The sequence below is a fragment of the Salvelinus alpinus genome, chromosome 3, assembly GCF_045679555.1.
Source record: "Salvelinus alpinus chromosome 3, SLU_Salpinus.1, whole genome shotgun sequence".
Lineage (NCBI taxonomy): Eukaryota > Metazoa > Chordata > Actinopteri > Salmoniformes > Salmonidae > Salvelinus > Salvelinus alpinus.
This window is the reverse complement of record NC_092088.1, coordinates 18,279,093-18,294,257: the sequence shown is the minus strand read 5'-3', so window position 1 is coordinate 18,294,257 and position 15,165 is coordinate 18,279,093. Positions and strand designations below refer to the sequence as shown.

The 15,165-nt window shown below is 44.3% G+C and overlaps 1 protein-coding gene across 1 annotated transcript; it reads left to right on the top strand.

Annotated features, from left to right (window-relative positions):
* The first annotated feature begins 5 nt into the window (after positions 1–5).
* Positions 6–8,291, top strand: LOC139570166 (retinol-binding protein 3-like). The gene is made up of 5 exons (XM_071391785.1): positions 6–2,992; positions 5,830–6,144; positions 6,327–6,517; positions 6,995–7,137; positions 7,257–8,291. Exons 1-5 carry the CDS (start codon positions 335–337, stop codon positions 7,583–7,585), a joined length of 3,636 nt encoding a protein of 1,211 aa, XP_071247886.1. The 5' UTR covers positions 6–334; the 3' UTR covers positions 7,586–8,291.
* Positions 8,292–15,165: the final 6,874 nt, after the last annotated feature.

Below are 15,165 nucleotides of genomic sequence, written 5' to 3'. Positions count from 1 at the left end.
TACATCCACACAGAAGCATTCACAGTAATAAAACAAATGAAATAAAGCAAGCAGAAAAAAGGGAAACTCCAATAATCCTGTGGCATCCGCAAATATGTACATTATAATACCTTTGATGTAAAATCTCCAATTCAACATTTTTATCTGTTACTGTCTGACGGATGCACCGCAGATAATACGATTAAAGGTTTATTGGGAACAAAAGCCTCTTACGTCATTGTTTCTGTCCGAAACCTGGCGGTTGAAACATTCTCTCTTAACAAAGGACTGCCCCTCTGAATGAATGGACAAAAAAGCAGGATAACACAGATAAAATATAACATTCTCCGCAGTAATGGCAGGAGGTCGGTTCTCACCAGCACTGCTGGTGCTTCTTTGCCATGTTCTCTTTGGCAGCTCTTCCTTCCAGCCGGCTCTGGTGCTGGACATGGCAAAAATCCTCCTCGACAACTACTGCTTCCCTGAGAATCTGGTCGGCATGCAGGAGGCCATTCAGCAAGCCATCAACAGTGGAGAAATCCTCAAAATATCTGACCGCAAGACCTTGGCATCTGTGCTGACAGTTGGCGTGCAGGGTGCACTCAATGACCCTCGACTAACTGTGTCCTTCGAGCCAAACTTTGTCCCAGTGATGCCGCCCGCCCTCCCTTCTCTCCCCACTGAGCAGCTCATCCGTCTGGTCAGGAACTCTGTGAAGCTGGAGGTCCTGGAGAACAACGTGGGTTACCTGAGGATCGACCAGATCATAGGGGAGGAGACGGCCGCCAAGCTTGGCCCGCTGCTCCGGGACAACGTCTGGAACAAGGTCGCCAACACCTCCTCGTTAATCTTTGACCTGCGCTACAGCACAGCTGGGGAGCTGTCCGGAGTCCCGTTCATCATCTCCTACTTCTCCGACCCAGAACCTCTCATTCACATTGACACTGTGTTCGATCGACCCTCCAACACCACTAAGGAGCTGTGGACTATGTCATCTATCATGGGAGAGCGGTACGGAAAGCGAAAAGACCTCATCGTATTAACCAGTAAGCGTACTATGGGTGCGGCTGAGGCAGTCGCCTACACTCTGAAGCATTTGAAGAGGGCGAACATTGTTGGAGAGAGGTCAGCCGGGGGGTCAGTGAAAGTGGAGAAGATAAGAATAGGAGATTCTGGTTTCTACATCACAATTCCAGTGGCCAGGTCAGTGAACCCAATAACAGGCCAAAGCTGGGAAGTGAGTGGAGTATCTCCCTCTGTAAATATCAATGCCAAGGAGGCTGTTGCTAATGCCCAAAATCTACTGGCGGTCAGGAGTGCCATTCCAAGGGCCATCCAGAGCGTCTCTGACATCATCAGGCAGTACTACTCATTCACAGACAGAGTACCGGCTTTCCTTCAACATCTGGAATCCACTGATTTCTTCTCTGTCATTTCAGAGGAGGACCTGGCGAATAAACTCAACAACGAACTGCAGTCTGTGTCAGAGGACCCTCGTCTGATGATCAAACTGACCCAAGATCACCCGGTTATCATTGAGGAAGACTTTGAACCTGAGAACATACCAGGTGATCCAGCATTTCTCAGGAACCTGGTGGATACAGTCTTCAAAGTACGCATCCTAACTGGAAACACTGGTTATCTCCGCTTCGACAAGTTTGGAGACGTGTCAGTGATGGCCAAACTAGGAGAGCAGATTGCGCAAAAAATCTGGGAGGCCCTCAAAGACACAGAGAACCTCATCATCGACCTGCGATACAACACAGGCGGGTCCTCAGCTTCCATGGGCATCCTGCTCTCTTTCCTCCAAGACCCGTCACAACAGTTCCACTTCTTCACCATATACGACAGGATCCAGAACACCACCACTGAGTTTAACACGCTTTCTGGCCTCCTAGGCCCACCCTACGGGTCTAAACGTGGAGTGTACATCCTGACTAGTCACTATACTGCCAGTGCAGGGGAGGAATTTGCTTATCTGATGCAATCGCTGCACCGTGGCACCCTCATCGGGGAAATCACATCTGGGACCCTTATGCACTCCAAGTCATTCCAGGTGGAAGACACAAACATTGTCATCACCGTCCCCTTCATAAACTTCATAGACAACAACGGGGAGTGCTGGCTAGGTGGAGGCGTGGTCCCCGATGCCATAGTGCTTGCTGAGGAGGCCGTGGACCACGCCCATGAGATAATAGAGTTTCACAAGGAGGTTCTGTCACTGGTGGAGGGGACAGGGGAGCTCTTGGAAGTACACTATGCCATCCCTGAGGTCGCCAACAAGCTCAGTAGAGTGCTGCTCACCAAATGGGCCGAGGGCTCATATCGATCGGTGGTCGACTATGAGTCTCTGGCATCCCAGCTAACAGCTGACCTCCAGGAGACGTCAGGCGACCACCGGCTGCACATATTCTACTGCGACATCGAACCCGAGTCTCTGCATGACATGCCAAAAATCCCGACAGCTCAGGAGGTGGGTTACATCATTGACACGCTGTTCAAGATCGAGGTGATGCCCGGGAACGTGGGCTATCTGAGGTTCGATATGATGGCAGACATAGAAGTGATGAGAGCCATCGGCCCTCAGTTGATCAAACTGGTGTGGAGCAAGCTGGTGAACACGGACACAATGATCATTGACATGAGATACAACACAGGTGGTTACTCCACAGCCATACCGCTCCTGTGTACCTACTTCTTCGATGCTGAGCCCCTGAGGCACCTTTACACCGTCTTTGACCGCTCTACAACCACCATGACCGAGGTCATGACCCTGCCTCAGATCCAGGGTCAGAGGTACGGTTCCACCAAGGACATCTACATCCTTACTAGTCAAATGACAGGGTCAGCTGCCGAGGTGTTCACGCGGGCCATGAAGGACCTGAACAGGGCGAAGGTGATTGGGGAGCCGACCATTGGAGGATCCCTGTCCAGCGGCACCTACCAGATCGGGAATAGTATCCTGTATGCTTCCATACCTAACCAGGTGGTCCTGAGTGCTGTTACTGGGAAGGTGTGGAGTGTCTCTGGGGTCGAGCCAAACGTTGCTGCCCAGGCAAATGATGCTCTGAGTGTTGCACAGAGAATCATTGCAGCCAGGCTTTTAAAGCAAGATAAAGGGAAATAGTGGTCATGTTTTAATTTCTCTTTCCTTTCAATGTTTACTTTGTTTGTCCTGTATTTGGAATTATGTTATTTTTCCTGTGTAATTTCTAACAGAAATGTGATTTATTATCATCATTTTTCTGTAACCTGACATAATGTATCTGTGGTATAATATATCCACCCCAAGGAAAGCTATTTTGGTTCTCTTATTCGAAATCTTAAAATAGTAGATTGCACATTATTATTCAGGCACCTTATGAAAGCGTTCTTTTTGCACCTGAAAATATACAGATCAATAACTGTCGCAGCACTGGGATGAAATGAGTTGCCTTCGATGAATTTGACCAACCCCTCTGTGCGTCATTTTGTTTGAGAAATTGGATTAGATTTAGAAGTAAATCCTCTTGTTTATATTTTATGAATATCTAAATGTATTTTTAATCTCTTTGATGTAACTCTTTGGGCTACATCTGTGTTGACCTAAATATGGGTTAGGAAACCGGGTTGATATTTTATTTCATTGTACTGTCATGGACTTCATTTGATTATCGCAAATACTTTATACTTCTATATTAATCTGCTTTTAAATGCATTTGTTATTTGTCCTTTTCTTCATTTGTTTAGTCATGCAATGTAGAAGAGTCTTTAGCCAGTCAGTAGAGGGAGCATTTCCCATACAAACCTGTAGTGAACTACTGTACTCAGTTCCCTACTGTGTAATAGCATCAATTATAACCACATGAACTCATTATGAATAGTGTAATATCGGTTAACCTAGTTTCACGTAATTGGTCAAATGCTTGATTAAGTTCTGGGCTCATACATGTTAGGAGAAAAGAGAACAAGGATCGGAACCAAGAGCATCCCTTTTTATCATGGCAGATCTACGGTACCATTTATGTTTACGTAGTCTGTCCACAAGAAATGATGAATAGTGTCATGACCAAATGGAGGCCATATACTGTAGCTTAGAAGAGAAAACACAAATGTTCTATTTTACGCTGGTATAGTAGGTGGAATATAACTGTAGAGCAAATGTTATTGGTTCCTGGTAAGTTTCATTTGATTTTTAATCAACACTAAACTGTTAAATAAACTTGTGAGTTATTGATTACCTGAGATGAACTGTTCAGAGCTCAATGTCATATTTACAGACCATAATATTGGGTCAGCCAATGGGAAATTGAGAAGTGGGGGGGGGGGGATTTGGACGACTTGACTATTTTATTTTCTAAGTTTTAAGAATAAATTCTAAGTATAAGTTCTATGTCCTAAGTATAAGTTCTATGTCCTAAGTATAAATTCTATGTTCTAAGTATAAATTCTATGTTCTAAGTGTAAATTCGATATTCTAAGGATAATGCTAAGTGTGAGAGTAGACTCCTAAATATGGTATAAGGACAGTCACAGGTAATATTACACTTAAGATCAACTTACTGACCAACAGAAGGCCTAATTATAAGGTACAAAATATATATATATATATAGTTAACATTGATCTTCAATCAGTGAGATTTTTTCTTCAAATGAAAAATATTCATAAATGTATACAGTAATGTGAATACTTTCCACCAAGTATAATCACAGCAGATATTTGTGTCTAGTCAAACCTTACCTCACATGCATAGCAACAAAGATATATTTAACATCTACATCTTGGGAAACATGTTGCACCTACATTGTTAGCTTGTTATTGTCTTACCAAAGTACTCAGGATAATACGATTAAAGGTTTATTGTGAGGAAAATCCTTGTGTGTGTTAACAGAAACTTTCAGGAGAAACAGTCTCATTTGACCAAGGACCTCTTTGCAGACGTACGTTCCACCGCAGAGCAGCTACTACTGTGGTTTACTGCAATCTAGAAACCCGACAAGATGGCAAAGTCTCTCCTCTTGTTGGCATCGGTGCTGGTCTTCGGCAATGTTGCCATCCACAGCGCTTTTGCACCCGACCTGATTGTAGACATGGCTAAAATTCTCTTGGACAACTACTGCTCTCCGGAGAAGTTGACTGGCATGCAGGAGGCCATCGACGCTGCGAGCAGCAATACAGAGATCCTCAGCATCCCTGACCCCGACACTCTCGCCTCTGTCCTGACTGGCGGGGTCCAGAGTACCATCAACGACCCCCGACTGGTCATCTCCAATGAGCCCAACTATGTCCCTGCGGTGGCCCCTGCCCTGCCACCCCTGCCACCGGACCAGCTTATCGGCGTGCTCCAGAGCTCCATTAAGCTGGAGGTCTTAGAGGGCAACATCGGCTACCTGAGGATCGACCACATCATCGGGGAGGAGTTGGCCGACAAGATCGGCACCCTCCTCCTGGAGCTGGTCTGGAAAAAGATTTTGCCCACGTCCGCTCTGATCTTTGACCTCCGCTACACAGGCAGCGGGGATCTGTCGGGCATCCCATACATTGTGTCTTATTTCACCGACGCCGAGCCTCTGATTCACATCGACAGCGTGTACGACCGTCCCTCCGACACCACCACCGAGATGTGGTCCATGCCCACACTTCTGGGCGAGAGGTACGGAACCAAGAAATCCCTCGTCATCCTGACTAGTGCAAACACCAAGGGAATTGCAGAGGACGTCGCCTACTGTCTGAAGAACCTCAAGAGGGCCACAATCGTTGGGGAGAAAACCGCTGGCGGGTCCGTGAAAATTGACAAGATCAAGATTGGGGACACAGACTTCTATGTCACAGTGCCCTCGGCTAAGTCCATCAACCCCATCACAGGGAAGTCTTGGGAGGTCACCGGCGTGACGCCCGATGTTGAGGTCGATGCTGAAGATGCCCTGGCTGTTGCCATTAAGATCATTAACCTACGTGCCGAGATCCCTGCCATCCTCGAGGCAACTGGAGCTCTGGTGGCCGACAACTACGCCTTTGAGAATGTGGGAGCGGACGTGGCAGAGAAGCTGGCGGCAGCGAGCGGCGACTACAACTTGATCTCTTCAAAGGTGGATCTGGAGACGAAACTCTCCGCTGACCTCATGAAACTGTCTGGAGACAAGTGCCTGAAGACCACACACAACACCCCACCCCTGCCACCAATGGTAAGACACATTTTATGTTGTATTGTATTTATAGCCAATGTAATACATTTATCTATAGAGAATACTTTTATGTGAATCCAGAGAGCAACTTTTTTTTTAATGAATATTTGCCTGAAAAAAAAGTATGTTGAATTTCAGTATTAATTAGGGGGACAATTTTGAGACATTTATGTTGATTTCAGAACCCATCTCCAGAGATGTTCATTGAGCTGATCAAGGTCTCCTTCCACACGGATCTGTTTGAGAACAACATTGGCTACCTGCGCTTTGACATGTTTGGTAACTTCGAGGAGGTTCAGGCCATTGCCCAGATCATCGTGGAGCATGTGTGGAACAAAGTTGTTAACACTGACGCTCTGATTGTTGATCTCAGGTACAGATGTAGGATCTTAATTTCATCACACCGTTGCAGAAGAACTTTCCGGAAATGTAAAACTAGTTGTGTATATGAGGTTTAAAAAGGCTTCTGAAGTTTGTAATTTCCACTTAGAAATTTCAGACTTGATTTTCCCTTATGAAAAATGTATCAACCCCTACAAAAATGTTCATTAATTATAATCCCCATAATAATTCACATTTACTGTTGCTGCATGATTATTTTCCTGCTGTGGCAAACTGGCCAAATTAAGATCCTACATCTGTAGAACTTCTCTTTATAGTGAAAATCAAAGCTCAAATTACGAGCATAGCAACTAGAGGAACATATTTATGTTCACCAAGATGAACAGAGTTACAGAGTGGCTTACCATTTAGTTGGGTTAAAATGGGGACAGTTGCACCATAGGGAAAGTTTTTATTTACAACATGTTCATCTTTTATATTGAATGAGTTTGTATAATTGATTTTGCAGGAACAACGTTGGCGGGGCCACCACTGCCATTGCGGGCTTCTGCTCCTACTTCTTTGATGCAGACAAGCAGGTCTTGCTGGACAAACTGTACGACAGACCGTCTGGCACCACTAAGGAGCTGTGGACTCTACCTGAGCTCACAGGTTAAAAAAACTCCCAAGTTTCATAATGTGCACCGTGTAATCAGTTTATCAATTTGGATTCATCCGAACACATCTGTGTGCTGTCAGCAGATGAAAATGACCCTCATCCTCTCTCTCAGGTGCGAGGTATGGCTCCAAGAAGAGCCTGATCATCTTGACCAGCAGAGCCACGGCCGGCGCCGCCGAGGAGTTTGTCTACATCATGAAGAAGCATGGTCGGGCCATGATCGTGGGCGAGACCACCAACGGTGCCTCACACCCCGCTGAGACCTTCCGCGTGGGCGACAGTGATGTGTTCCTGAGCATCCCCACCACCCATTCAGACACAGCCCAGGGCCCCGCCTGGGAGGGGGCCGGAGTCACCCCTCACATCCCCGTGCCCGCCGACGCAGCCCTGGACACCGCCAAGGGCATCCTCAACAAGCACTTCGCCGGTGCAAAGAAGTGAAGTCTCCAACCGAGGATGTTGGCAGCCAAAGGCGTTTAGGATGTTATGTTCTCAGAGGAGAGAAGTGTGTAGGGTACCGTTACATGTAATTGACCAAATTTAGGCAACCAGCCTCTGCACCTAAGCCTTCTTTCTGTAGCCTGTTCTCGTTTTGCAAGAAAATGTGAGAGGTTCTGAACCAGATTGTGGTTTGTTTTTACTTATAGTTTTTACTTCTGAAAACTACTGTGATTGCAGAATGATTTAAGAAAGTGTGAGTGATTTTAAATGTTATACTGACATGTGACTCTTAAAGGAGTGGTTCAGAAACTATTTTTTTGTTTGAGTTACTGATCCACTAGCCTTTGTGGCAATGATTTGTCAAAGCAGCTTCGATCTTTGGCTGTCAAAAATAATGTGAATTGTAAATTGTGCGAGAACAGGAAAGCTGAAACTAGTTTAAAAAGCAGCAGTGGATCAAGCGCTGAAATATTTGTAATGACATATTTGCTTTTCCTATGATATTCTTATATAATTTCAAGTAACATTGTTAGGACCTTTACAAACAAATTGTCCTGTCTGTTGGGGGAGCACTCTTAAATTTGATGCAGGGTCTTTTTGCTGTGTATGGGAAGTAGCGTTGTGTCCATACATAGTGACTTGCCATGTGAGGACATTTGGGTTGTATCAATTCCAATGGTGGGACACAATAAAGGCAATGGAAACACAATAATACATCTGTGTATTGTTTTATAACAGAGGTTATGAGTTGATCAAGAAAACCAAGCAGCTTTTTATATTATACAACACCAAACACATTAGAATTACTACAATTCCTACCAGATTTTCTCCCGATGGCAATTAAACACACCAACAAAATGGAATCAATCCCAGCCATTGTTACACGACTTTCCGTTACAGCCTCTTGTAATAATCCAAACCAACAAATTAGTGAGATTATGCCTGAGATAAACTGTATTTCAGCTCTAAGCAGCAAAAGCATTTTACAAAAACGACTCATTCAGATGAGAATTTAAAACCTGAGAACAATGATCAGTCTGTCAACTCAAGTAATACTTACCAATTCTAGTTGCTTTCTGCAGTTTCAATTTGGTCTGTAATACACAAACACAGTTTATTAGTATTCTGTTAGAGGATATATTAAATCAGCCAATATAATTCAATTGACTCCCTTTGTCCCTTTTCAATCTACACCATTCTATTCAACCACTGGGATGCAAATCCATTCCACCCAGGAGATGGCAGTGCAGCTGTAACATCTCAGAGGCACATACAGATACTGATCAGTGAGAGAGTGAGAACAGACCAGCTTTTGGCAAGCACACTTTCAAAACACAAGGATTTAACAGGATACGTTATGCAGGGAATACCACCGTACATAAACACGTGCAGAGCCAAGGGACAAGAGAGACAACACAACACTACATAAAGAGAGACCTAAGACAACAAAACAGCCAGGCAGCAACACATGACAACACAGCATGGTAGCAACACAACATGACAACAACATGGTAGCAACACAACATGGTAGCAGCACAAAACATGGTACAAACATTATAGGGCACAGACAACAGCACAAAGGGCAAGAAGGTAGAGACAACAATACATCACGCAAAGCAGCCACACCTGTCAGCAAGAGTGTCCATGATTGAGTCTTTGAATGAAGAGATGGAGATAAAACTGTCCATGATTGAGTCTTTGAATGAAGAGATGAATGAAGCTAATGAATGAAGCTAATCACAGACCACATACAGTAGCTAAAGTTTAGCTGTGTGTGTGTGTGTGTGTGTGTGTGTGTGTGTGTGTGTGTGTGTGTGCGTGCGTGCGTGCGTGCGTGCGTGCGTGCGTGCGTGCCTGCCTGCCTGCCTGCCTGCCTGCCTGCGTGCGTGCGTGCGTGCGTGCGTGCGTGCCTGCGTGCGTGCGTGCGTGCGTGTGTGTACGTGTGTACAGTGTGTGTGTGTACAGTATGTGTGTGTGTACAGTATGTGTGTGTGTGTGTTCTGTGTTTCATGATCTGTATGCACTGTATGTTTCCATTGTGTGAAAAGTAAGCTTGTCATACGCCTACATAGAGTAATGGGAAAAATGATCAATGGAGAAATACATGTTAAGACAGACGTCCAGCTTTCCTGTAGTCATCACATTCATTTGATAATTCTTGCTTTACTTGTCTCTGGAGGCGTAACTTTGTTTTACAGCTGACTCATGTGGTACCTGCAGCAGCTTGCTGGCTATGGATTAAATACTGTGGACATCACTACAGCTTCTGCCTACTTGGCTCTTCAACATTCAGCCTCTGAGAGAGGATGAGAATGTGCCAATCAACATGTGTTCATTACAGTCCCAGTAATTGCATGTAATTATAAATGTGTAGGCTAATTACATGACAATTACATAGTCACATCATTCCACAGTGCTAATTAACTGAAAGGGCCAGCCCAGTAAACAAGGGTTAAGGTAGGTTACAAGTCAGTGGTAACCTACAGGAGGTGAGATTTTATCTTGAATAAATCTATTAACTTTGTTTGTCTAGAGAAGTATACAGAAACAATAAATATAGCTGCAAGCAGCAATGAACGGGGTTCACAGGATGACAGAAAGGACACAAGATCAGTTGGATAACAAAGCAAGCACACCATCATGTAGGAACTATCTTCCTTTATGTGCAATCAGTGAAAGCATTACCATGTTTATCTCTTAAAGGGATATTTTGGGATTTCTTGATTAGACAATAGGCCTTACCTGTCATCCTTGCGTGAGCCAACAAGGTGGGAAAACATAACAGCCAAATACAGAAACAAACATCTCTCTGGTAAGAAGAAGGGCAGTGGTGTATGCCTTATGATTAACGAGACGTGGTGTGATCATAACAACATACAGGAACTCAAGTTCTTTTGTTCACCTGACCTAGAATTCCTTACAATCAAATGCCGACCGCATTATCTACCTAGAGTATTCTCTTCAATTATAATTACAGTCGAGTATATCCCGCCCCAAGCAGACACATCGACGGCCCTGAAAATCTTAATTTGACTCTAGGTAAACTGGAAACCACATATCCTGAGGCTGCATTTATTGTAGCTAGGGATTTTAACAAGGCTAATCTGAAAACAAGGCTCCCTAAATTTGATCAGCATATCGAATGTGCGACCCGGGCTGGCAAAACCCTGGATCATTGTTATTATAACTTCCGCGGCGCATATAAAGGCCTCCCCCGCCCTCCTTTCGTAAAATATGACCACGACTCCATTTTGTTGCTCCCAGCCTATAGACAGAAACTTAAACAGGAAGCGCCCGTGCTCAGATCTGTTCAATGCTGGTCCGACCAATCGGATTCCACGCTTCAAGATTGCTTCGATCACGTGGACTGGGATATGTTCCGCATAGCATCGGACAGTAACATTGATGAATACGCTGATTCGGTGAGCGAGTTTATTAGCAAGTGCATCGGTGATGTTGTACCCACAGCGTCTATTAAAGCATTCCCCAACCAGAAACCGTGGATTGATGGAATTATTCGCGAACAACTGAAAGCACGAACCACTGCTTTTAATGAGGGCAAGGTGACCGGAAACATGACCGAATACAAACTGTGTAGCTATTCCCTCCACAAGGCAATCAAACAATCTAAGCGTCAGTATAGAGACAAAGTAGAGTCGCAATTCAACGGCTCAGACACGAGAGGTATGTGGCAGGGTCTACAGTCAATCACGGACAACAAAAGGAAATCAGCCCCGTCGCAGACCACGATGTCTTGCTCCCAGATAAACTAAACAACTTCTTTGCTCGCTTTGAGGACAACACAGTGCCACTGACACGGCCCGCTACCAAAACCTGCGGGCTCTCCTTCACTGCAGCCAATGTGAGTAAAACATTTAAATGTGTTAACCCTCACAAGGCTGCCGGCCCAGACGGCATCCCCAGCCGCGTCCTCAGAGCATGCGCAGACCAGCTGGCTGGTGTGTTTACGGACATATTCAATCAATCCTTATCCCAGTCTGCTGTTCCCACATGCTTCAAGAGGGACACTATTGTTCCTGTTCCCAAAAAAGCAAAGGTAACTGAGCTAAATGACTATCGCCCCGTAGCACTCACTTCCGTCATCATGAAGTGCTTTGAGAGACTAGTCAAGGACCACATCACACCATATCACACATATCACACTCATCATGAAGTGCTTTGAGAGTCAAGGACCATGTCACCTCCACCCTACCTGACACCCTAGACCCACTCCAATTTGCTTACCGCCCCAATAGGTCCACAGACAACAAAATTTTAATCACACTGCACACTGCCCTAACCCATCTGAACAAGAGGAATACCTATGTAAGAATGCTGTTCTTCGACTACGGCTCAGCATTTAACACCATAGAGCCCTCCAAACTCATCATTAAGCTCGAGACCCTGGGTTTCAACCCCGCCCTGTCCTGGACTTCCTGACGGGGTCTTGGACTTCCTGACGGGCCACCTCCAGGTGGTGAGGGTAGGTAACAACATCTCCACCCCGCTGATCCTCAACACTGGGGCCCCACAAGGGTGCGTTCTCAGCCCTCTCCTGTACTCCAACCTCAGGAGGCTGAAGAAATGCGGCTTGTCACCAAAAACACTCACAAACTTTTACAGATGCACAATCGAGAGCATCCTGTCGGGCTGTATCACCGCATGGTACGGCAACTGCTCCGCCCACAACCGTAAGGCTCTCCAGAGGGTAGTGAGGTCTGCACAACGTATCACCGGGGGCAAACTACCTGCCCTCCAGGACACCTACAACACCCAATGTCAGAGGAAGGCCAAAAAGATCATCAGGGACAACAACCACCCGAGCCACTGCCTGTTCACCCCGCTATCATCCAGAAGGCGAGGTCAGTACAGGTGCATCAAAGCGGGGACCAAGAGACTGAAAAACAGCTTCTATCTCAAGGCCATCATACTGTTAAACAGCCATCACTAACATTGAGTGGCTGCTGCCAACATACTGACTCATCTCTAGCCACTTTAATAATGGAAAAATGTATGCAATAAATGTATCACTAGCCACTTTAAACAATGCCACTTATATAATGTTTACATACCCTACATTACTCATCTCATATGTATGTACTGTACTCTATACCATCTACTGCATCTTGCCTATGCCGTTCGGCCATCGCTCATTCATATATTGTTATGTACATATTCTTATTAATTCCTTTACACTTGTGTGTATAAGGTAGTTGTTGGGAAATTGTTAGGTTACTTGTTAGATATTACTGCATGGTCGGAACTAGAAACACAAGCATTTCGCTACACTCGCATTAACATCTGCTAACCATGTGTATGTGACAAATAAAATTGTATTTTATTTTATATAATTTTCTTATTTTCATGACATGCTTATTAGTTCAACAGCTATTGATGAGAGAAAACCGTATATACAATATAAAACTAACTTTACCATGGTGCCGAACCGAACCATAGCCTATGCCTACCGGTTCTCTAAAAAGTTGGGTAAACAATACTTTCCTGGGGAATTTTGTTTTTTTTACATTTTGATCAGCTGAAGGACAAACAGCACAGACAACCGGTAGAGTTTAAAGCTGTAATATGTAACTTGTTGGGCGACATGACCAAATTCACATAGAAATGTGAGTTGTAGATCTGTCATTCTCAATGAAAGCATATCTAAGAAGTGGTATATCTCTTCTATGTGCAGTATATGCTTCCCATTCTTACGTTTCGTTTTAGCATCTCCACACTATACTTGCTTGTTTTGACACATACACTGAAATTAGGCGAACTATTCAAATTTTTGCAAACAGGAAATGACGACGCACTTTCTGCATAGTGCACCTTTAAATGTGATTTTATTAAACATTCTGGCTTGTAAAGAACAGTTATAGGATTGTTCAGCCATTAGTTTCAGGCTGTATATACAAATTCATTGTGTATTACAGTCTGAATAATCAGACTAGTCTTATGCTGGGATGGGCTGTGAAAAGGGTAGTAATATGCACAGTAACGGTGAGTGGGTAAAATCACTGGGGAAGCCATGCCAGAAAGAAAAGCCATATTACAACCTGCAGTATGTGTTGTGATAATTGCATTGTTTGCTCTATAACCTGTTAGTTTATATACCTTGCCACCATGATATATAGGCCTAAGGACGAGACAATAAGAAGACACAGTGGCAGAATAAATTCAACTACGTATTTGTTTCATCACAAAACTGGAGAGCAACCTCTGTCAGGTGAAGTCCACAAAGCATATTGCATGTAACAAACAGCTACATGACATACAGCATGGTCAAGCAAGTTGGTACTCGGACTACTAAACCGCTATTGATTTAGAACCACAGAGAGTTACCGTAAGTCGTAAAAAAAACAGGAGCTGCCTCCACTATTCCAGCACCATTTCAATTTCAACATTTTAACATCGTCAAATCTCCTATGCTTAGTATAATACAATGACAACTAAAAGATGCCAAAAACAAAATTACAACGCAAGATAAATATGATGTGGTTGTTCATGGTTGTGATTTCTTTCCGCTTGTGAGTATTTGTGCGTTCATGCAAGTAGATATTGACTCGCCCTACTGGAAGAGAAACGCCAATGCCATCCTCCTCTCTTTCGTGTTGATGAAACGTTCTGTGATGCCGTCATACAGTACACACTTATATTTTTGTTGTCCTAGGCTACCTGGCTAAAATGTTTGCTCGCCAGCTTAAATTCTTTTCATGGGCAACATTAGCAAGTTAACATTAGCCATCTACATCTAGCTACATATTGAACGTCCATCCTCTCAGGCCAGGGGCACAATGTATGATATTATGGTTGGATCAGAATCGCTGTTATAATCATTGGCCAGTACAGAGAATTAAGTAAAAAAACAACGAGTCCATCTTCATCCATGGCTAATTTAGGAAATGGCCAATTTTAGCTAGCCACTGGAGGACAACAACACAACGAGATGCAACAATTCAAGTTGTTTCTGTCAATGACATATTGCTCTCGTTGTGATGTGATTGGAGTGAAGCCAAATCCAAACTAGCTTCCCATTACACTTTTTTTGGTACTCCAGGACCATTCACAGTTGAGTTCACTCAGTTCAGCTCAACGTTGATTGGCTATTATTTTATCCTTATGACTCATACCATGGTACTCAATAGAGCCCAACAGCGGATGTGTCATAATACCATAACACCTAGCTGTCAAACAGGGATTTTTTTTATTTAACTAGGTAAGTCAGTTAAGAACAAATTCTTATTTACAATGGCGGCCTACTCCAACCAAACCCAGACGACGCTGGGCCAATTGTGCACCACCATATGGGACTCCCAATCACGGCCGGGTGTGATACAGCCTGGATTCGAACCAGGGACTGTAGTGACGCCACTTGCACTGAGATGCAGTGCCTTAGACCGCTGCGCCACTCTGGAGCCCATGATGCTTCCTAATAATTTTTCTACCACTCATTTTTCCCATAGGGAATTTTCAAAACACCTAAAACTGTATTTCGTGTATGCTTATCCTGGCGTTACATTTCGATAATCATGTAAATCTCTCTTGGACAAGTTGACTTTAATCAATATATTCGGCTCTAT